General features: G+C 41.5%; 2 protein-coding genes across 3 annotated transcripts in view; one reads left to right on the top strand and one right to left on the bottom strand.

Annotated features, from left to right (window-relative positions):
* The window catches only part of emc3 (ER membrane protein complex subunit 3), a 30,411-nt gene extending 27,488 nt beyond the window's left edge, over nt 1-2,923 (bottom strand). The window contains exon 1 of the mRNA XM_060835371.1: nt 2,750-2,923. Coding sequence (XP_060691354.1) covers nt 2,750-2,904 — 155 coding nt within the window. The 5' untranslated portion in view covers nt 2,905-2,923. The remainder of the gene's footprint in view (nt 1-2,749) is intronic.
* Nucleotides 2,924-5,186: 2,263 nt separating this feature from the next.
* Nucleotides 5,187-24,151, top strand: part of fancd2 (FA complementation group D2) — a 103,438-nt gene continuing 84,473 nt past the window's right edge. The window contains exons 1-6 of one of the 2 annotated variants that reach the window (XM_060835367.1): nt 5,187-5,301; nt 10,923-11,063; nt 17,019-17,086; nt 21,387-21,490; nt 23,435-23,495; nt 23,590-23,642. In XM_060835367.1, the coding sequence (XP_060691350.1) occupies nt 5,232-5,301; nt 10,923-11,063; nt 17,019-17,086; nt 21,387-21,490; nt 23,435-23,495; nt 23,590-23,642 (497 nt within the window). In that variant the 5' untranslated portion in view covers nt 5,187-5,231. Of the gene's footprint in view, nt 5,302-10,922; nt 11,064-17,018; nt 17,087-21,386; nt 21,491-23,434; nt 23,496-23,589; nt 23,643-24,151 lie in introns of those variants that run through there. The other variant, XM_060835368.1, reaches the window with a different exon arrangement.

Raw genomic sequence — 24,151 nt, 5'->3', positions numbered from 1 at the left:
TGTTTTCTCTGGAGCATCGGAATCTGAGGAGTGAGGGCATAGAAGTTATAAAGTCATGAGAGACATGCATAGGGTAAACAGACAAGGTGTTTTTCCTGGGGTCGCGGGGAATCCTGAACTAGAGGACAAAGGTTTAGGGTGAGAGTGGAAAGATTTAAAAAGGACCTAGGGGCAACTTTCTTCACGTAGAGATTGGTGCGTGTATGGAATAAACTGCCAGAAGAAGTGGAGGAGGCTGGTACAATTACAGCATTAAAAGACATCTGGATGAATAGGAAGAATTTATAGGGATTATGGTCCACGTGCTGGGAAATGGGACTAGATTAATTTCAGCTATCTGGGCAGCATAGACAAATCGGACCTAAGGGTCTATTTTCATGCTGTACATTTCTATGACCCTATGACAGAGGTTGGACCAACCAGTTTCCTGTCTACTGCCTCCCTCTCACTTCTTAGAACATAGAACTGAGTTGACCAAAGCATTTGTTTCCGTGCTGTACAGCTCTATGACTCTAACTGAACTATTCCAAGGTGTCACAATACAACAGTTTAGTACAGATTTCACAAGCTGGGCATGAGTTTTCATGAAACAACTGCACCAAATAGAAGATTTGAATGTCTGACAGAAATCACCTGTTGTTAAAGTAGTTCACCTAACTCAGATAAAGATGGTGGCTACACATTTTGACTAGAGTACTTTGAGATCCTGCCAATAATCCAAATTTAAAAAGTCAAGCATATTAAAAAGTAAGCTAACATACTCAAAACCAGTCCAACATTTAGTTCAACTGTATAAAGAACATCTTCCCTCCACTGTTAAGAGTTCAATATTAAATACAAGCATCAAATAAGCTTTCAAAATAAACTAGTTCCATACATTTGCATACTACTCAAATAAAAGTATTTAAGCACTGTATAAGAGCTATAAGATCTGAATTGCAAGCAGAAAATAGGACAATGGAATATGGGAGAAGAGAGACACAGAAAGGAAATACTGAAAAGATTAGTTTTGAGAGGCTTTAGAATACAGAGAAGAGGTAACAAGGCAAAAGTATTCATGAATTAAATCCCAGAGAAAAGAACCATTGTAGCTGAAATATGACTAGAAAATAGTAAAAGGAATCAAAGAAAAGCAATTACTGATTGAGTCTAGCTTCATTGTTTCCTTTTCTCACATCACTCCCAAACTGGATAAACTGCAGGCAAGTTTCATATGACGTGAAATTTCGAGAAAGATGTAAATCAAACTGAAGATACAGATTTCCTTCAGTCATTTTCATGACATGTTCCATCTCTGATCAGTCCAGTTCCTGTTTATTCAGCCAGTTCATGAAAACATCAACTTGTCATTAAGTGATCACTGTCACCAAGTTAGTTTTTTTAAAGACCATTACAGTCCATGATAGATTTAAGACACTTAAATATAACAGATAGGGTGTTGTGTATGTAGAATGGGCTGCTGGGGAAGTGGTGGAGGCTAGTATAGTTGCAACATTTAAAAGGTATCTGGATGGGTATATGAATAGGAAATGTTAGGAAGGACATGGGTTGGGATATAGGCTGCGTGCTGGCAGATGGGATTAGATTGGGTTGGGATATCTGATCGGCATGGACAAATTGGACTGAAGGGTCTGTTTCCGAGCTGTACATCTCTTTGCCTCTGAGATAATGGAAGTCAAAAGTCACCTTTTATGTTGTTAGGATAGTGATAAAAATGGGTTAAGTCACTCATAACTGCTTTACAGTTGAAGAAATGTTGGATTGTAAGTTCTCAATTTACTTTTGCTCATAGTGTAACGCATACTAGGAACCTACTTACTAAATAGAGTCACAGAGACATACAACATAAAAACAGACCCTTCGGTCCAACTCATCCATGCCAACCACACAGCCTAAATTCATCTAGCTCCATTTGCCAGCATTTAGCCCATATTCCCTTAAACCCTTCTTATTCATATACTCACCCAATGCTTTTTAAATGTTGTAATTGTACCAGCCTCCACCACTTCCACTAGCAGCTCATTCCATACAAGCACCATCCTCTGCATGAAAAAGTTGCCCCGTAGGTCTCTTAAATCTTTCCCCTCTTACTTTAAATCTGTGCCCCTAGTTTTGGACTCCCCCACCCCAGGGAAAAGATCTTATCTATTTATGTTGGAACACAGTAGCAACATTTGCAGGGCTATGAAGTATCTTACAAAGTGGAGGGCAGCAAAGGGAGTTTACAATTCCAGTGAGTCCTGATCCCAGTTTGCTTTTGTCACCCAAACATCGACAAAACATCCAAAGCTCATCTCAGGCTGACCATCGCTTTTCCAATGTGCACGCTGCGTGTAGAACAGCTTCCTTTCACACAGCTCCTCCAAACTACTCCCCATGCGTATCTAGGCAAAGTCAGACTACAATCAACTGTGCTTCAATTACTGAGGACTGAATACAGAAACCAAACTCGCCATCCCTTTCCAACCTTTTCACGGGTATTAATGTTTTAGTTTAATAAGTTTATTGGTGACATTGAAATGTCAGAAAAGCGAAATGGCAAATAAAACAGGAGATATTTCATTATTTAAACGCAACACTGGAACATTCGGCCAAATTCACTCGAAATAAAAGCTAGCAGCGTCAAGTCAGAAATTCAATTAAGCATGAAATTATTTTTAACAATCATGACAGAGCTTCTGGGAAAGAAGATGGTCTCCATGGAGATGGGGGTGCTGGCCATTGGATGGGTACAAAGCAATTGAGCTACCTGTCAGAAACCTGCTCCTCCGTGAGTTTCTTGTCGCTCTGTAAGAGAATTGAGATATAATGTCTAATCAAGCCCACGAAGAAAGTGATGAAGACGATGGGCAGCACGACCCAGAGCCTGATATTGGAATCCAACAGCAACTCCGGCTCCGCCATATTTCGCCGGAAATGACGGACTCACATCTCCACCTACGCACGTTCACCACACGTAATACGTCCAACGTGCTGACGCAAGTTCGTCTTCCCTCTCACGCACGTTGAATTGATACAGCAGAGTCGTCATAAATCATGCAACACCAGGTTATAGTCCAACAGGTTTAATTGGAAGGAACCGTGTGGTTGTATCCTTGAAGTGGAGTGATATTGTCTCTACCTTTGCGCTAAGCAGACCTAAGTTCAAGTCCTACCTGTTTCAGAGGTGTGTCATAAGGTGCTTGAGCATCTGTAACACACAGTAGGATGCCAACAACAATTGGCCCATTTGTTAACACATATTTTGAATCATAGAGTCATAGAGATATACAGCATGGAAACAGACCCTTCGGTCCAACCTGTCCAAGCCGACCAGATATCCCAACCCAATCTAGTCCCACCTGCCAGCACCAGGTCCATTTCCCTTCAAACCCTTCCTATTCATATGCATCTTAAATGTTGCAATTGTACCAGCCTTCCCCACTTCCTCTGGCAGCTTATTCCATACACGTACCATCCTCTGCGTGAAAACGTTGCCCCTTAGGTCTCTTTTATATCTTTCCCCTCTCACCCTAAACCTATGCCCGCTCGGTCTGGACTTCCTGGCCCCAGGGAAAAGACTTTGCCTATTTATCCTATCCATGCCCATCATAATTTTGTAAACCTCTATAAGGTCACCCCTTTGAGTGAAAAGTTGGAAAATGCACCATCTGCATTTTGTGAGAAGCAGAGATATAAAGGCAAAAAACCCAATATTACTGTCGCTGTTTCTGAAACAAGCAGAGTCCTGCTGAAACTTGGAAAGTCTAGCAACATTTATGAAGAGAGAAAGAAAATATGTTGAGTCTTCAGAACAAACAATAAATAGTTCTGAAGAAGAGTCACACTGGACTCAAAACTCCGATTCTCTTACCACGGATGTTGCCAGACTTGCTGAATTTCTCCAGCACTCTTGTCAAAAACAGGCAGTGTTACACTCCATGTGGTTCCTCTCATTCCATTTGCCACATTTCACCCTTTAATCCTAATCCTTGGACCAATGGATCATTTATCATATTTCATTTTTAAGTATTTAATTTTATGTTGTACAGCAATTAATTTATTTTTTTCCCTTATGCTTGTCACATATCAGGATTCTGACCAAATTGAAAATCACATAACACCAGATTATGGTCCAATTGTTCGACTATAATCTGGTGAGGGCTTTCCCTCGAAACGTCGATTTTCCTGCTCCTTGGATACTGCCTGACCTGCTGTGCTTTTCCAGCATCACTCTAATCTTGATTTTTAACTTTGTTCAGCACAGTCCAACACCGGTTCCTTCACATCAGGATTATCATCAGACCAGCCAACACATCAACAACTTGAAGCTTTGACATGGAGTTCTAAATCTCTGAAGATAAATTGCTTGTTCAACCACAACCTCTCCACATTCCTGATGAAGGACTTAGGTGCAAAACGTCGACTCTCCTGCTCCTTGAATGCTGCCTGACCTGCTGTCCTTTTTCCAACGCCACACTTTTTGATTCTTTCTCTTCAGCATCTGCAGTCCTCACTTTCTTCCAACCACAACTAACTGTTGATTACGGATTGGGCAGATACTTAAAGTAAGTTGCAAATTCTGTAAAGCTTAGATGAAATCCGAAAGCAAAAATTCTGATCCAAAAGTTGCTAATGGAATGCTTGGATCTGAAACATTCACAGTACTTCTCTCTTCTGTCAGATTATCTGAATATATCTTGCGTTGTTTGGCAAAATGTTGGTGCTAAGATAAAGCCTCCAATATGTCAGACTTCCAGCATCTGCAAGATTTTGCCTTTACTTTACCTAAAATATCAACTTTGTCTATTTTTGCTACAGATGCCTCTTGAACGTTTCCAACATTTAAAAATGTTCTTTAAAAAAACTGAATGGAGTCTAAATCCCAAGGAATGGCCACTACCAAACAAAAACATAAAGATGGAGTTGTTGGAAATTTGAAATGAAAACACAAGATGCTGGAAAAATAGTTCGGAAACTTGAATGCCGTTTCTTTCTGGTGCCTGATCTGGCCAGGATTTGCAGCATTGTCTGTTTGAGAAGCATAATGTGTGGGCTTACCTGGGGAAGAACTACAAATCCCGTGATGCATTCCTGCCCAATGCACAGGTGCAGTTACCGTGAAGTGACGCGTGCGTATTGAGCCCGGGGACGGCTCCCGACGGTGACGCATGCGCAGTAGCCAGGCTCTAGTGGCGGGCTGAATGAGTGAGTGAAGTCAAGGAGGTGGAGGGAGGCCTTGGCTTCATATCATGGTGGCCAAAAGAAGACTGTCCAAGTCGGCCGATGAGCACGATGAGGCCAATGCTAAAGATTTATCAAGTAATCCGATTCATAAACTTATTTTTGAACTTTTTCTTTGCTTTGTTGCTCTCACGAAAGGGGAAAGAAGGCTTGCACCTTCAGGGACTTGACAGGGTGGATGTGGAGAGTTTTCCCCTTGTGGGAGAGTCTAGGACCAGGGGGCATAATCTCAGAGTAAAGGATTACATATTTAAGGTAAAAGTGAGGGGAAGTAAATTTGTTGATTTTCTTTTTCTTAAACTACAAAGGCTGTCAAGGCTGGTTCCTGTAAGTACAGGTAGACCCCCCCCCCCCATTCTAAATGGGTTCTGCTCTAGAGTCCTTTCTCCTGTTGATTTGTATGCAGTGCAGGCTAAAATATAGCAGTGGGTTGTAAATATGGGGAAACCCTTGCACGTTGGAATTAAAGACAGAATCAATACTAATCTATCACTGTGAGGGATCATGCTCACAAATAAAAGAGTTTGTTAGTTAGATGTTTGTAAGTCAGTCCTCCCTGTACATTCAAAGAGGGAATAAAGGGTTAGAGAAAAAGTTAGGAAAGTGGAGTTGAGAATGATCAGATCAACCATGATCTCATTGAATGGTGGAGTATGTTAGATGTGCTGAATGGCAACTTTTGCTCCTATGTCTTATGGTCTTAAATAAGACTTTTTGCCACCACCAGCCATCTCAAAGTGCTTTACAGCTAGTGGAGTACTTTATTGAGGTGTAGAAATGCAGGAACCAATTTGTGCACAGCAAGCTCCCACAAGAGCGGTACGGCATGGTGGCACATGTGGGCGGCACAGTGGCACAGTGGTTAGCACTGCTGCCTCACAGCGCCTGAGACCCGGGTTCATTTCCCGACTCAGGCGACCGACTGTGTGGAGTCTGCACGTTCTCCCCGTGTCTGCGTGGGTTTCCTCCAGGTGCTCTGGTTTCCTCCCACAGTCCAAAGATGTGCGGGTCAGGTGAATTGGCCATGCTAAATTGCCTGTAGTGTTAGGTAAGGGGTAAACGTAGGGGTATGGGTGGGTTGCGCTTCGGCGGGTCGGTGTGGACTTGTTGGGCCGAAGGGCTTGTTTCCACACTGTAAAATAATCTAACCTAAAAGAGTGAGATAATGACCACATAATTTAATTTTGTGTTGTTGATTGAGCAATAAATATTGGCCAGTGTACCAGGATAACTCCCTTAATTTTCATTGAAATAACACCATGCGATCCTATATAGTCATGTGGGCAGGCAGATAGGTTTCTAGTTTAAGTGTGCATCTGAAAGACAGCACCTCAGACAGCGCAGCAATCCCTCAGTACTGCACTAAGAGTGTCAGCCTTGATTTTTGTACTCCAGTCCGAGGATGAAATTTGACTTGAAATCATCTGAGCTACACATTTCTCTCTGACAGAGATGATGGTGTAGTGTTAATATAGGGCTAGTAACAATACTCTGCTGTTGAGAGTGTGATGCTTGAAAAGCACAGCAGGAGAATCGACATTTCGGGCAAGAGCCCTTCACCAGGAATGAGGCTTGTGAGCCGAGGGGGGTGGAGAGATAAATGGAATGGGGGGTAGGGCTGGGGGAAGATAGCTTAGTGTGCGATTGGTAAATGGAGGTGGGGTAATGATGATAGGTTGGTGAGGAGGGTGGAGTGGATAGGTGAGAAGGAAGATAGACAGGGAGGACAGGATAGAAAAGGATAGACCAGATCTAAAAGTTGAAATTCTAAATTGGAGAAAGGCCAATTTTGACGGTATGAGGCAAAACTTTCGAAAGCTGATTGGAGGCAGATGTTTGCAGGCAAAGGAATGGCTAGAAAATGGGAATCCTTCAGAAATGTGATAACAAGAATCCAGAAAAAGTAAATTCTTGTCAGGGTGAATGGAAACGCTGGTAGGTATAGGGAATGCTGGATGACTAAAGAAATTGAGGGTTTGGTTAAGAAAAAGAAGGAAGCATATGTAAAGTATAGACAGGATAGATTGAGTGAATCCTTAGAAGAGTATAAAGGAAGTAGGAGTATACTTAAGAGGGAAATCAGGAGGGGAAAAAAGGGAATGTGAGATAGCTTTGGCAAATAGAATTAAGGAGAATTCAAAGGGTTTTTACAAATATATTAAGGACAAAAGGGTAACTAGGGAGAGAATAGGGCCCCTCAAAGATTCCTGAAGAAGGGCTTATGCCAGAAACGTCGAATCTCCTGTTTCTTGGATGCTGCCTGACCTGCTGCACTTTTCCAACAACACATTTTCACCCCTCAAAGATCAGCAAGGCGGCCTTTTTGTGTGGAGCCACAGAAAATGGGGGAGATACTAAATGAGTATTTTGCATCAGTATTTACTGTGGAAAAGGATATGGAAGATATAGACTGTAGGGAAATAAATGGTGACATCTTGGAAAATATCCAAATTACAGAGGAGGAAGTGCTGGATGTCCTGAAACGGATAAAGGTGGATAAATCCCCAGGACCTGATCAGGTGTACCCGAGAACTCTGTGGGAAGCTAGAGACGTGATTGCTGGGCCTCTTGCTGAGATATTTGTATCATCGATAGTCACAGGTGAGGTGCTGGAAGTTGGCAAACGTGGTACCACCGTTTAGAAGGGGTGGTAAGAACAAGACAGGGAACTATAGACCAGTGAGCCTGACCTTGGGGGTGGGCAAGTTGTTGGAGGGAATCCTGAGGGACAGGATATACGTGTATTTGGAAAGGCAAGGACTGATTAGGGATAGTTAACATGGCTTTGTGCATGGGAAATCATGTCTCACAAACTTCATTGAGTTTTTTGAAGAAGTAACAAAGAGGATTGATGAGGGCAGAGCAGTAGATGTAATCTATATGGACTTCAGTAAGGCCATATGGACTTCGACAAGGTTCCCCATGAGAGACTGATTAGCAAGGTTGGATCTCATGGAATACAGGGAGAACTAGCCATTTGGATACAGAACTGGCTCAAAGGTAGAAATCAGGGAGTGGTGTTGGAGAGTTGTTTTTCAGACTGGAGGCCTGTGACCAGTGGAGTGCCACAAGGGTCAGTGCTGGGTCCTCTACTTTTTGTCATTTACATAAATTATTTGGATGTGAGCAAAAAAGGTACAGTTAGTAAGTTTGCAAATGACACCAAAATTGGAGGTGTAGTGGACAGCAAAAAGGGTTACCTCAGATTACAACAGGATCTTGACCAGATGGGCCAATGGGCTAAGAAGTGGCAGATGGAGTTTATTCAGATAAATGCGAGGTGCTGCATTTTGGGAAAGCAAATCTTAGCAGGACTTATGCACTTCATGGTAAGGTCCTAGGGAGTGTTGCTGAACAAAGAGACTTGGAGTGCATGTTCATTGCTCCTTGAAAGTGGAGTCGCAGGCAGATAGGGTAGTGAAGAAGGCCAGAGTATTGAGTACAGGCATTGGGAGGTCATGTTGCGGCTGTACAGGACGTTGTTTAGGCCACTTCTGCGTGCAGTTCTGGTCTCCTTCCTATCGGAAAGATGTTGTGAAACTTGAAAGGGTTCAGAAAAGATTTACAAGTATGTTGCCAGGGTTGGAGGATTTGAGCTATAGTGAGAGGTTGAATAGGCTGGGGCTGTTTTCCCTGGAGCATTGGAGGCTGAGGGGTGACCTTATAGAGGTTTATAAAATTATGAATGGCACGGATAGGGTAAATAGGCAAAGTCTTTTCCCTGGGGTTGGGGAGTCCAGAACTAGAGGGCATAGGTTTAGGATGAAAGGAGAAAGATATAAAAGAGACCTGTGGGGCAACGTTTTCATGCAGAGATTAGTACGTGTATGGAATAAGCTGCCAGAGGAAAAGTTGGAGGCTGGTACAACTGCAACATTTAAGAGGCATTTGGATGGTATATGAACAGGAGGGGTTTGGAGGGATATGGGCTGGGTGCTGGCAGTTGGGACTAGATTGGGTTGGGATATCTAGTCAGCATGGATGGGTTGGACCAAAAGGTCTGTTTCCATGTCGTATATCTGAGTCTATGACAGGACATGAGGGCAGTGCCGAGTTACATAAGGTGGGGGGAGGGGAAAATGAGGAAACTAGTGAAGTCCACATTGAAGCCATGAGGTTGGAGGTATCCAAGATGGAAGATAAGGTGTTCTTCCTTCAGGTGTCGGGTGGTTAGGGTGTGGCGATGGAGGAGGCCCAGCACCTGCATGTCCTTGGCGGAGTGGGAGGGGGAGTTGAAGTGTTCGACAACGGGGCGGTGGGATTGGTTGGTGCGGGTGCCCCAGCGATGTTCTCTGAAGCACTCCGCAATTAGGTGTTCTGTCTCCCCAATGTAGATGAGACTGCATTGGGAGTAACAGATACAGTAAATGATGTGTGCAAGTGCAGGTAAAACTCCGATGGATGTGGAAGGCTCATTTTGGGGCCGAGGGGGGAGGTGTGGGTGCAGATTTTGCAATTCCTGCGGTAGCAGAGGAAGGTGCTGTGGTGACAGCGATTCAAATCCAACCACAATAATTGGTGGAATTTAGCTAATTCATTTAATCCCCATCTGGAACTAAAAGCTCATCTCTGTAATGGTGCCATAAAAACTGTCATGAATTTTAATTAAAAAGAACTTAACTGGTCTATAACTCTTGAATGGTTGACTCTTAACTGCCTTCTGAATTGACTGAGTAAGCCACTTGATTCGGAAGTAATTGGAGATGGGCAACAGTTGGTGGAAAGGAATATCTCCTGCTGTATTAACTGTTGTGATCATTTGAAATTTGCCACTCTTAGGTTTGTCCTAATGACAAAAAGCTTTGGCAGTGCGTTATTCTTTTCAGCAGCATTACTCTTTCTGCATGTTGCATAACAAGGTTTGGGGAGCTTCATGTTGCTGTTTGCACTTGTTACAGAGTGACCACAATGTTGCTATTTTTTACCATCACTCCTCAAACAATGACACAGATTACTGTCTGATGTTGGTGTTGTGGTCAGTCTCCCAAGTGAAATTTCTGGCCTTGTGATGTTGATTGGTGATAGCAATCTGTTTGTTCATGCACGATGTCATGATAACCACTTTACTTCTAGACTCTTATCTTGTTTCTGAGGCAAGCCAGTTTGGATAAGTGTGGTGAAATTCTTTATATGCTGTGTCGATCATTTCTTTTTCTGCTGGTTAGGTGGAGAAACTTACCTTGTTGGAATCAATATAGAGGCACATTTATTTTCTCTTTCTATCTGTACATCATTATTGCTGCTCTCCAGGATTATGTAACTGTCATTTAAGATTAAGAAACGACAGGTTTTTGATACTTTCTCAGTGTCAGAGACAGCAAATCTTAAACTTTTCATACCTTGGTGGAACTAGTGCTGTTATATTTGAGTGCTTGGTGCGAACACTGGACAGCAAAAATAGAAAAGCACCCTTTGCAATGGCCTGACTTAACAAAAAAGGAATAGTTCTAGTGCAGAAATATTAACCAACCCTCATCAGTTTTTGTGAAACTGAAAACTGACGGATGTTTGAATTAGGCATACACAAAGTTTTGGATACCAGTGTCTTTGTGTTCAGATTATAAATTGATGCTGAAGTGTGTGTGTGTGTGTGTGTGTGTGTATTATACACATGAAATCAATGACTTTAAGAGAAATTGTAGAGGTTCAATCATTGTTTAATAAAGGGATTCTTTTTCTACTGCTTTTGTACCGCCCAGAGGCAAAGAAGAGCAAAATTGGTGGGAGGAAACGAACTACATCCGCTCAGGAAGGAGAGGTGGATGATGACACTGTATTTGTTCATTTGCTAAAATCAGCTGGAATGATTCTGAAACAAGGAAACCAACCAAATAAGCTAAGTATGTTGTTGAAAAGGGATTACGAGAAACCTTATTTTATGTTTAATTTTTGTTGCTCGTGTTAGTTCACCCCAAGGACGATTATTTAATGGAGTACTAATGAGCAGTTTTGTCACCTGAACTCCAGATGATTGAGGTACAGCAGAATATATAATAGCTATGAGATTTTTTGAGAGGGAGGCAGGTGGTGGGAAACTGCAAACAAGTTCAGAATTGCCAAAAGTAGAGCGTTGACTGTACTCACTCAGCATGAATTTGTGCAACTCAAAGCATAATGTCTAATATTGATGTGATTCTTCAGCACTTGGAACAATCCCAAGTATGCCAAGGACTATGCAAATATCCAATTTAAAATTCAGTTGGATTCGCAGTGTAGCTCACCCCACATTTATGAGAAGTCACACATATTCACCTGCAGGCTTGGTCCTCAGCAGACAAAAATAATTTGTCCAGGAATTGAACTGTCACAATTAAAACTAAGTCTTCAGAACATTGTCTCTTGCTGCATTCCTACTGCTTTTCAAACTGGAGGCCTGTGACCAGTGGAATGCCACAAGGATCGGTGCTGGATTCACTACTTTACAACATTTATATAAATGATTTGGATGTGAACATAGGAGGTATATTGGAGGTGTAGTGGACAATGAATAAGGTTACCTCAGAGTACAACAGGATCCTGATCAGATGGACCAATGGGCTGAGAATGGCAGATAGAGTTTAATTTAGATAAATGCAAGGTGCTGCATTTTGCAAAAGCAAATCAGAGCAGGACTTGTATGCTTAATGGTAAAGTCCTGGGGAGTGTTGCTGAACGAAGAGACGTTGGATTCCAGGTTCATAGTTCCTTGAAAGTGGAGTTGCAGGTTGATAGGATACTGAAGAAGGTGTTTGGTATGCTTTCCTTTATTGGTCTGAGCATTGAGTATCGGAGTTGGGAGGTCATGTTGTAGCTGTACAGGACATTGGTTAGGCCACTGTTGGAATATTGCTTGCAATTCTGGTCTCCTTCCTGTTGGAAAGATGTTGTGAAACTTGAAAGGGTTCAGAAAAGATTTACAGGAATGTTGCCCGGGTTGGAGGTTTTGAGGTACATGGAGAGGCTGAATAGGCTGAGGCTGTTTTCCCTGGAGTGTCAGAGGCTGAGGGCTGACCTTTTATAGAGGTTTATAAAATCATGAGGGGCATGGATAGGATAAATAGACATGGTCTCATTGGGGTGGGAGTCCAGAACTAGAGGACATAGGTTTAGGGTGAGAGGAAAAGATATAAAAGGGAGCTAAGGGGCAAGTTTTTCACAGAGTGGTATGTGGATGGAATGAGTTGCTGGAGGAAGTGGAGGAGGCTGGTACAATTGCAACATTTAAAAGGCATCTGGATGGATTTATGAATAGGAAAGGTTTAGAGGGATATGGAACCAAGTGCTGACAAATGGGACTAGATTAGGTTAGGATATCTGGTCAGCATGGATGAGTTGAACTGAAGGGTCTGTTTTTGTGCTGTATATCTCTATGACTCCATGCCTGTCATACAATTGGAATTGACATGTCATATTTTGATTTTAAACAAAAGTTTTGGGGTTATTGTTCACTTGTGCATTAATGCTGTCAACCCCTCAACAAATTAGTCATCTCACCAACTAATCAGCACTAATTATCTCAAGAGCAGCTCTGACAGCAAGTTTATTTTTGCCAATACTCTAGTTTTGTATTACCAAAATCCCTTTTATAAAATTCCTTTGCAGGTATTGGATAGCCTGTGGGTACCCAACATGAACGATTGGGTTGAAATGTATTAGTGATGTTATATTTCCTGATATTATTACCAAGATATAATTTTGATCTGCTTATTTTAAATTTAATTGCGAATTGTGGCAAATGCCCCCCTCAATTTGTGTAATATAATTAACTAATGGAGATTGTCTGTTTTGTTCCCAGAGACTTTTATGAGTATCTTTTTTTGCTCAGCCCTTGATTAGTTTAATGTCAACAAACCCCATTCCTGATGAAGAGCTTATGTTCAAAATGTTGACTGTCCTGCTCCTCAGATGCTGCCTCACTAGCTGTGCTTTTTCAGCGCCCACTTTTTGACTCTGGTCTTCAGCATCGGCAGTCCTCACTTTCTCCCAATTCTGACCATACTAGTGTTTCTTGTGCATGCATCCACTGGGGTCGAAGTCTGATCATTTTGTTTTTGTAAATATATTTATTTGCAAATTTTTTTAACTTTACAAACATATAAAATTATTGAAAAAAATAATCAATAACAAATCAGTATAATAAAAAAACACAAATTACAATACAGCTACTATCTACTAACTACTAACCTACCCTATAATACAAAGCAAACTCTAACACTGTGCAAAGCAACACCAAAACAAACTAAAAGAAAGAAAAGCAACAAAAAAAGACAAAGAATAGCTATGCTCGGCGCAAAGCTCCCAAACAAAGGAACGGGAGCATTACATATATACCCGTGTTAACTCAGGAGACCCCCTCCAGGGCCTGATGAATCTAATCATCCTGTTTAAACAAACACCCTAGTTAAGATAACTGACAAATCTATGTCCAAATAACTCAAGTAGGGCTGCCATGTCTTATGAAAATGGTCCGTTGTGTGTGCACCATGTTTGTAAAAAAAAAGTCCAAGGGAATGTGCTCCGTAATTAATTTCCACCATCCCAGCAAGCCCGGCAGGTTTTCAGACACCCAATTCATCAGAATATTCTTCTGTGCACAGTATACAAGAATATTAAATAGTTTCTTCCCATGCCCGTCCAAAGATGGTAAATTCAGTAGACCTAAGAGGAGAGATATCGTGTCTACTTTGACTTCAGTCCTTAATACCTCCCTATCTCTCCCGCCACAGCACTCCAGTAAACACGGAGCCTGTGGCATATGCAGAAGCAATGGGTAAGAGTACCTACACTTACTTTACATTTAGGGCACACTGAAGATGCCCCTTTTTTTAAACTTTGCCAGACGGTCTGGTGCCAGATGAGCCCTGTGCAGAACTTTTAACTGTGTAGCGAATGAACTATTACAGATTGAGATCTTTCGAGTATTCTCCCATATGTTCTCAAGGGACCTCCATTCCCAGCTCTTGCTCCCAGACCACTCATAACCGGTTAATATCCTGCCAGGCCCTGCCACCCAGCAGGCGATAGAGGGCACTAACCGAAAGGGTGCTTGTGGAACGTAGCAACAACCTCTCTGTATCGGGCTTATAGGGCTTAGTGAGAAGCGTAGTCTTTTTCTGGATGAAATCCCTAAACTGAAAAAAACGGAAAAGATCTCTGCTGGGCAACTCATATTTGCGGCTCTGTTGCTCAAAAGACATCATAACCTCCCCCTCAAACAAGTCTCCCAAACTAGAAACTGCTCTTGCTGCCCGTAGTTTGAACCCTGAGTCCATCATCCCTCGTCGGAACCTTGGCATGTCAACTATAGGTGTAAGTGATGAAATCTTGGATAAACAACCCTGACTCTGACACATCGCCCTCCATGCCATGACTGTACGAATGACAGTGGGGTTCCGGCAGTGGTCCATTACTGTCCACACCTTATCCATGAAAGATAGGTTAATAAGAGGGCACTTTGCCTGGGAGGCCTCGATATCCAGCCATATTGAGTTTGGATCATTCCCTACCCAATCACAGACAAAGGACAGCAGGGAACTCAATTAATATCTCCTGATGTCTGGGAAATCAACTCCTCCCCCTCCATGAGGCAACTGCAATTTAGTAAGTTTGATGAGGGGCCGCCCACAATGCCAGACAAAGGAACCAACCACCCCATAAGCTTCCGCAGCGTTGACTTGGGAAACATTATAGGGAGCATGGGATAAAGCAAACGAGGAAGAACATTCATCTTAATGAGAGATATTCGGCCCAGCTGTGAAATTGGAAGAGCCTCCCATCTCTGGAGATCTCACCTAATATTGCCGAGCAAGTGAGCAAAGTTAGTCTGAAATAACAGATCAACTTGGGGGATAATAAAAATGCCTAGGTACCGGAACCTTGCCCGTGACCACTTAAAAGGGAACTTAGGGCCACCTTCAACTTCTGGTACATCCTTAAGGTTACCCAAAGGCATAGCCTCCAATTTTGTAAAGTTAATCTCATATCCTGAAATAGCCCCTAACAAACTGCTACATTGTATCAAATGGGATACGGAGGTCATCGGGTTCAATTTAAAAACAGAAGGACATCATCCGCATACAGTGTAATCTTGTGTGCCCTCGGTCCCACTTCTGGAGCGGTTAAGTGGACGTTTTGACGAATGTCTTCTGCCAGCGGCTCTATCACCAATGCAACCAACAGTGGTGAGAGGGGGCAGCCTTGCCCCTTCCAATCCTAAAATTCCCAGACTTCACCCCGTTGGTGATGACCGCGGCCAGAGCACCTAGCAAAGACTCCACCCAACCCAAACTGTTCTAAGACAGAAAATAAGATATGGCCATTCCACCCGGTCAAATGCTTTCTTTGCATCTAAGGAAATAACCAACCCCTGAATCGATCGTTACTGACAAACTTGGACCACATTCAGCAACCTCGTAATATTATTAGAGGACCTGTGGCCCCTTATAAAACCTGTCTGGTCCTCTTTAATAATATGGGGCAATACCCTTTCCAATCTCAGCGCCAGGATCTTGGACAGAATCTTGAAATCTGAATTTAATAGAGAGATGGCCTGTATGAGGAACCTTCCCCTTCTTAAGAATTAGGGAAATATTAGCTCCTCTCAAAGATGGTGGTAGGCATTCATGCATATAGGAGTGATTGTACATCTCCAACATCGGTCCTGACACAATCCCTATAAACTCCTTATAAAACTCACCTGGAAGACCATCAGGGCCAGGTGCTTTCCTACTCTGAAGTTGCCTGGCTGCCTCCTGTATTTCCTGAACTGATAAGGGGGCATTAAGGAAAGAAGCCTGTTCCAAGGTTACCCCTGAGAGGTCCAAGTTCTTAATAAAGGTCTCCATTTTAGCCCTCCTGTCCTCGCAACCTTCAGACCAATACAATTCAGAGTAAAAGCTCTGAAAAGCTTCCTTAATCTTTTTAGCATCATATGTAAGGACCCGGGCACTGCCTCTGATTTCAGTAATGGATTGGGGAGCACACTTTTTCCTAATCAGGAACGCTAAATACTTCCCTGACCTATCCCCATATTCTGAACAGTCTTTGTCTAGCAAAAGCAAGTACTTTCTTTGCGGTTTGTGTCAGTATTGAATTCAAGGCAGCCCGGAGAGCCATGATCTGCTGTAGCTTAGTCACCGAAGGCCGCGCAAAATGTGCCACCTCAGCGGCTTTCAACTGCGTCTCAAGTAGGCGCTGCTGTTCCTCCTTCTGTCGTTTCCAGCTAGCTGGATAGGAAATAGCTAATCCCCTACCAAAGGCCTTAGCAGTCTCCCATAGCATAGTTGGACTACTAGCTGTACCTGAGTTGATAGTCAAGAATTCCTGAAACTCCTTCAAAATGTATTCCACAAATGTGGAATCCTTACGGAGAAAAGGGTCCAAAAGCCAGTGCCGCAAACCTAGCCCCTCACTCCTGGCCTTAACCTCCAAATACACGGCTGCCTGCTGGTAATGTTTTTCACCCAGAAGTGGCAATATTAAGAACAACTATAATCAAATAGATCAAATCAAATAATTTTGATACTTAGTCAGACCAAGAAGGATCAAAAGCTAAATAAAAATCCTTTTATTTATTTTAAATCAATGAAGGGATATTTCATAAAAGTTTTAGTGAATTCAAATCAGTCTTTGTTTTGACAATTCAGGTTGACTGCTTGTCTGAGCAGAGTGTCACCAAGCGTAAAAGGATGGTAAAAATAAATAGGGAGTAATTGTTGGACCTAAAATAATATACAAGAATTTGTACTCTGTCAAATTCTGTGATCACTTAAAAATAGTCCTTAACTTATTTTATTCTGATCTTTTAATTGTTGTAGGTTTGGACCAAGCAGTTTTTCAAAAGAAGCTTTGCCAAACTTTACGAAAGCATCCTCGTTATCCTAACGTAAATCCATTTTACTTCAAACTATTATCTTGTTGTAATTGCTTGAATATGTGCCATAACCTGTTGGGAATGTTAACTGGTCAGCTGTAACGTTTTAAGGCATTATGTTCACACCAATCCATAAATTCATTCTAATGCATGTTTAGATGTTCTAACTGATTGGTGCATGTCATCTCATTGGTAAGTCTTTTATCTGATGAACACTAAATCAAATTGGCCAGAAGGTTTGTCATTCAGCCCCTGATCTGTGGTAAGCTGTTTGATCTCAGCTTAAGAGTGACACACTTAGGTGTGACTTCAAGACAGTTCTCCTGATGGTGGCGTAAAAAATGTCACAGAACAACTGCAAGCTATTCTTTTCAGGAGGATGAATATATAGAGATTGTGGTCCACATTGGTACCAGCGACATGCATTCGAAGGGGAAATGTGGTCTTGCAGTTGGAATTTAGGGAGCTAGGTAGAAAATTAGCAAGCTGTATTTCAAAGGTATTAAACTCCAATTACTCCCAATCCCACAGTAAAGTGAGTATAGAAATAGCAAGGTAAGACAGATAGATGCATAGATGGAAAGATAGTGCAGGAGGGAGTCTTTCATATCGCTGGGACACTGGGACTAGCTTTGGAGAAGATGGCACCTGTAAGCCAGCAGGTTGCATCTGAACAGAACTGGACTGAGCTGCTTGTAGGGCATTTTGCTAGTGCTGTTTGGGAAGTTTTAAACTAACTAAACAGTGGTGTGGGAACCAGGAGAAAGTATTTCCAGGGTACACAAATTGTTGGGAGATGCAGAAAATACTAAAATAGAGAATAGTTAGTTTGTAGGTAGAGTAAGGGAGAGACTAATGAAGTCAGAATCAAGACATACAGCATGTATGTGAATACATGGAGCGAATTAATAAAATCAGAGAGTTACAGGTACACTTTACCTTGTGGAATTAAGATGCTGTAGTGATAACGGAGACCTGGCTGAAAGAAGGATTGTTAAATACTCCTGGTTACAAGATGTTCAGAAAAGAAAAGAAAGGGGAAAAAAGAAGAGGGCGCATGGTATTTTTGGTTAAGGAGTACATTGCACTGGAAGAAGAAGATGCTTCAGGATTGTTAATGGACAAGCAATTTGGCTGCAGCTAAGGAATAATGAGGAGTGCAATTACATTGCTCAGTTTATAAGCAACTAACTAGTGAAAATGATATAGGGAAAACTTTGCAAGGAAATTACAGAGAAGTTTAAACATCATAGAGTAATTGTAGTAAGGGTTTTTAATTGGGGTAGTGTAAGGAACAGCAAGGGACTGGCATTTCTAGATTGCTCCCGAGCACAATTTTACCTCTAAGCTCAGATGTCCTCTGCTTGCTGATTGACATTCAGCCATTGATTTTCACATGTAGAAGTTGCTGCTACATACGGACCTTCGAGGTCCATGCATTAGATGGCACATAGTTCACGTAAACTTCCTACATCAGTATGTCACCTGACCAATAAGAAAGCAGGCCCTTATAGACCTATTTCTTGGAATGAGGTGGGCAAAATAGATCAGGTGATAGTGGGGAAATCATTTAGGGGACAATGATTGTTGTATCATAGGGTTTAGAATAACAGTAGAAAATGAAATGGGTCAATCCAGGTTAAGGATAGTCTGGTGGTGAGCCATCTTCAATTGTATAAGAACACAGCTGTGCCAGATAGATTAGAATGCAAGGTTGGTGAGAAAAGCAGTAGCTGAATAATGCGCTCCCTTCTGAGAGAATATGATTTGGGCACAGTCCCTTGAAAGTGAAAGATGAGACAGACAACCCTCCTGCTGGATCGCAAAGGAAATAGAAATTAATTAGAAAAAGAAAATGTGTGCTTATGACAGAACTGAGGTAGTAAATACAATTGAGAATCAAACTAAATGTTAAGTTTCAGAGCTGACTGAAAAGCAAAAATGAGCATCAATGAATAGAATAGAATAGTCTTTATTGTTGCATGGAATAAGTGCAGTGAAAGGATTTTAATGCTGCCTCTCGCTGCCATCTTAGGTACTGCGTACCTAGGTACAGATACTTTAAGTTTTGTCACAGAATTGAAATATGGTCTGTTCTGATATAAAGCGATAGTTAAATTCATGTGCAATCCCACATTGTAAGAAAATTATGTAATAGCAGGGCCATTTAAAACAATGAGACTGGAATCATGCTATAGCCAATACAGGTAAGGAAAGTTCGCATGCCACAAATGTAGCAGAAAAAAATTAGCGTGGGAATACAGAGTTTAAAAGTCCAGAATGAGAATGAAATGTATCTTTAAACCATCAAGTTATAGACCTTTTCCAAAGTGAGTCCATGCCTGCTGGGCTTCACAACATGAGACCATGCTGCCTCCATGCACTGGCCTCCTTCCAGGACTCCCTCTGCTCCCCGCTCCAGGCTCCGGTCTCCGGCTGCGACTCGCTCTGCTCAACGTGCTGGTACTCCGCCCGTGACTTGGTCTGCGCTTGCTCTGATGTGATGCGTCCAAGGTTATTCAAGGAAGTGTGACTGGAAATTGTGGAGACGCTGGTAATAATCTTCCAACCTTCCATGAATCAGATTTGGTGCCAGAGTACTGAAGACTTGCTGACATTATGCCCTTGTTAAAACATGGGTTTAATGATAGGTCTAGCAGGTACAAATCAATTAGTTTAGCTTTGATGGTGGTAAAATTTTAGAAACAATTAATTGGTAGAAAATTCATAGCATGTGGAGAAATGTAGGTTGATTCAGAAGAATCAGCATGAATTTCGTAAGGGAAAATCTCATCTAACTAACTTGCTGGAGCTTTTTGAAGAGGTGATAGTGAGGGTTTCTGAGGGCAAGGCTGTTGATTCAGTGTACATAGCATTTCAAAAAGCATTTGATATAGTTCCACAAACAGACTTGTGAGGAACTTTATAAGTCATGGAGTAAAAGGTGCAACAGCCATGTGGATACAAAATTTGCTGAGGGATAAGGTACAGAACGTTGATGGGTTTTTTTTTGGGCTGGAAGAAAGTTTGAGGTGGAGTTCTCCAGTGGTCACTATTAAGATGTATAAATTATTTAGATGTTGGTAAAAAGAGACAGTTTCAAAGTTTATGGATAACGCAAAACTTTGGAACAATTGTTAACCGTGAGAAGGTCATTGACAAATTGGTAGAGTCTGCTAATAGATGGCAGATAAAATTCAATACAGATAAGTGTGAGGTGACACACTTTGGCACAAAAATAGACAGATGTTACAAAGTACAGGGTGCTAGTCTGAAGGTTTTAGAGGAGCAGAGGCCTCTAGATGTCTGTAGACATAGACCTTCAAAGATAGCAGATCTGTTTTAAATGAAGCTAATATCCTGGAAGTCATTAATAGGTGCATGGAGTACAAGAGTGGGAATGTTATGATGATGAATTTTAAAAAAGCATTGGTTATACCTCAGCTGGATTATTATGTACAGTTCTGCATGCCATGTTATAGGAAATATGAATCTTTTGGAGAGCATTTTGGATTACTAGAATGGTTCAAGAGATGAGACACTTCAGGTACGAGGAAAGATTGGAGAATTTGGGGCTGTTTTCTTTAGCGAGAAAGTCAAGAGGAATTTCGTTTGAAACTTTCAAAATGCTGAGGAGTCTACACTGCTCATAAAAGGATCAAGAGCTAGAGGGCACAAATTTTAAAGTGCAAATGTGCAAATATGAGGCACGAAAAATATTTTCACACATTAAGTAGTTCGGGTCTGGAATACCTGTCTGGAAGTAGGATAGAGACAGGTTCAATTGAGGCATTCAAAAGGCATTTGATGAATGTTTCTTTTTAAATAATGTGCAGGCTTACTTGAAAAAGGCAGGCAATTGGCACCCTGTTAAAATGCTAAAGTGAATTGGTGAAGGCATGATGGACTGAATGGCCTCTTTCTGCTCCTGAATTGTAATACCCTGCACGAAGGAGAATAAATATTGGCTGAGGTCCCGACTGTTGGTTGCAACTCAGAAACTGCCTGGCAATGTTGATCTGACTGAGGTCATATTTGTACTCAGCTGTGAAATGTACAACAGGTTGCAGACATTTACTGTCTGGTTTTCGAAGAATTACATTTTGAAGAACTACACCTTTAAGAGAAGGGGACGAGGATGGAGAATTGTCTTAAGTGTCTGCTGTGTTTATGCACTCTCTGTGGTTATTTTTAAGCAAAAATCTGAGTTAGCTGCACCTCTCTCAGTGCTCAGTGTGTTTGAATAGCTCGGCATCATGACAGCTTCTTGGACTGCAGAAACAAGCACTAATGTGAAATGTGTTGTTTGCAGGTTGTGCAGGAATTTGTAAGTGGATTAGAGTCACACATTGAAGGCAGGGACAAGTTCAGAAACTGCCTTTTACCCTGTGGGCAATCTCAAGAGGGCGAATCAAGGTATACTACAATTGTATCAATAAATTAACATTACATCTGCAGCACTTGCAAAAACTAAGTTTAAAATGGTCTACATACTTACTTAGGTAAAACCATTCTCTTTACATGTTTTGCTGATTTCTTTTCCCCAAAAGCATTGTTTTATTAATGTAAATTTGTTGGGCATTGATTACCCTTTGGTAGATCACCTAACTTGTTGAAAAAGCGCTTGTTGGTTACTCAACTGCAGCACAACTAAGCTTGTTGCTTGTCTTCAATGCAGCATGGTTCGTTGAACAATGATGTGAAATGGGAGCCTATAGCTAAAAACAATTGTAGAATTGTATTGTCCATCTAAGGTTATATCAGATCTGAAATCTCCCTAGTCTGCAAACTTTACTACTTTTTGAGTTATCTTGATACTGCATTTTAACTTCAAATGTAAAATGGTTCAAATAGTGATTTGTAACCTGAGAAGCCCTGTCATCTAATGGTTATCATGAATCTATTGTTGAATGTTGGAAAAACCCATCTGGTTCACTAATGTCCTTTTTGGAAGGAAAGCTGCCATCCTTACCTGGTCTGGAGCAGCAATGTGGTTTTCTGCCCTCTGGGTACGCCCTCTGGCCATAGACAACAATGTCCTCATCCTAGGAATGATTTTTTAAAAAGCTCATTTTGAGAGGGCTAGAGTACAAGATCAGAAATGTACTGATGAAGCTGTATAAGGTTCTGGTCAGACTACGTTTGGGATATTGTATGAAGTTTTGGGCCCCATACCTGAAGACTGATATGCTGATCTTGGAGGGGATCCAGAAGAGGTTTACAGGAATAATCCTGGAGATGAAGAGCTTGTCATATGAAGAGTGGTTGAGGACTCTGGGTCTGTGCTCCATACAGTTTAGAAGGTTGAGGGGGTATCTAATTGCAGCTTACAGAATACTGAGACCGAGACCTGGATACAGTATACATAGAGAAAATCGTTCCATTAGTAGGAGAGACTAGGAGCTGGGTTATAGCCTCAGAGTGAAGTGATGACCCTTTCGAATTGAGATGAGGAATTTCTTCAGCCAGAGGTTGGTGTATCTGTGGAACTGATTGTTGCAGAAGGCTGTAGAGGTTAAGTCATCATGTGTCTTTAAGACAGATGGGTTCTTGATTAGTAAGGGGATCAAAGGTTATGGGAGAAGGCAGGAGAATGGAGTTGAGAAACATATTAACCATTAACAATGCTGGAATTGTGTAATTCTGCTCTGTAGATTTGGTGTTGGAAATTGTTCATGTCTTAAATGAGGGCAAACTCAAGGGTGTTGTATCCTAGTGACATATAGAGCAGACTTGTAGAAAGGCTATTGGACAGCCCTAACATCAGACAAATTAGTGAAGAGACATTGAGTAAAATGGGCTCATACTCTTTCCATCATAAGAAGAGTGATAGATGATCTCATTGAAAATACAAAATTGTGAGAAGGTTTGACAAGTTGGGTGCCAAACAGCTATTTCCCCAGATTAAATCTAGAACTAGTGAACGTCATTTCAAGATACATGGTCAACCATTTAGGACTGAGAAGCAGGGAGATTTCTAATCTCAGAACATTATAAATCTCTGAATATCTTGACTCCAGAGAGCTGTAACTGCACCATTGAGTATATTTAAAACTCAGACTGACAGATTTTTGGGCTTGAGTGGTTATGAACAATGTGGGGATTTATGATAAGAAAGTGGTGTTTGAGAGTCAACTGAGTAGCAGAGCAGACGTGACCGACCATGGGGTCTGTCCCTGCTTGTGTGTTTTCATCTTCTTTTCTTACAGTTGAGGTCCTATAAGAACTGCCAGTACTCTGCAGCTATATGTGAACAGTCTTGACCTTTAAGAGAGACAAAAACAACTGTTTCCATCATTGTTTTGCAACTTACTGTTAATCATTTAATTCATACCCCATGTGTATATTCATGTATTACAGTAACAACTTGAATTATCAGGAAAGTCTCATAAAGCTGCTGCTTGGGATCGAGATTCTACAGGTAAAATGATTGCAAAAGTTGTAGTTGGCGCAGTGATTAGTAAGTGCACATTTCGTGTGGTTTACTCTTGAATCTGTTTTTTTTTCTCTCTTAGCCTTCTGTTATGAACACATTATTTGAAAAGATTCCTGAGTTTATGTATGATGGGTAAGTTTCACATTTATGTATGAAGTCGCACTTATCTTTCACTGTGTAGTTTGTGCAGTCCCCATGACCCATAAAGAGTATGTTCACACGAAGGCAATTTGCCCAGTATATGTATTGGATGGTTTAGGGTAGCCTCAGTATTAAGCAAAGCTGTAGAAAATTACACTATAATTCAACACAGTACAAGAACAGGTTCTTTGGTCCACCAAGTCTGCACCAATTCTAATCCTTATTTAGACTCAGAGCTGAAAAATGTGTTGCTGGAAACAACACATTTTTCAGCTCTGATCTCCAGCATCTGTAGTCCTCACTTTCTCCTTATTTAGACTCCGTACTTATTGTGTCTGTGTGGCTTCTATCCTTCTGTTCATCTGTTCATGTATCTATCAAGGTTTGCCTTAAATGTTGTGAACGTGCCTGCTTCCATCATCTCCAATGGTAGTACATTCCAATCACCCACTACCCTCTGTGAAATATTTTCCCTGCACTTCTCCCCTAAAATTTCCCCC

This window comes from Hemiscyllium ocellatum, chromosome 14, assembly GCF_020745735.1.
Source record: "Hemiscyllium ocellatum isolate sHemOce1 chromosome 14, sHemOce1.pat.X.cur, whole genome shotgun sequence".
NCBI classification, from domain to species: domain Eukaryota; kingdom Metazoa; phylum Chordata; class Chondrichthyes; order Orectolobiformes; family Hemiscylliidae; genus Hemiscyllium; species Hemiscyllium ocellatum.
The sequence above is the reverse complement of the archived record's forward strand: the minus strand, read 5'-3'. Positions and strand labels throughout refer to the sequence as shown.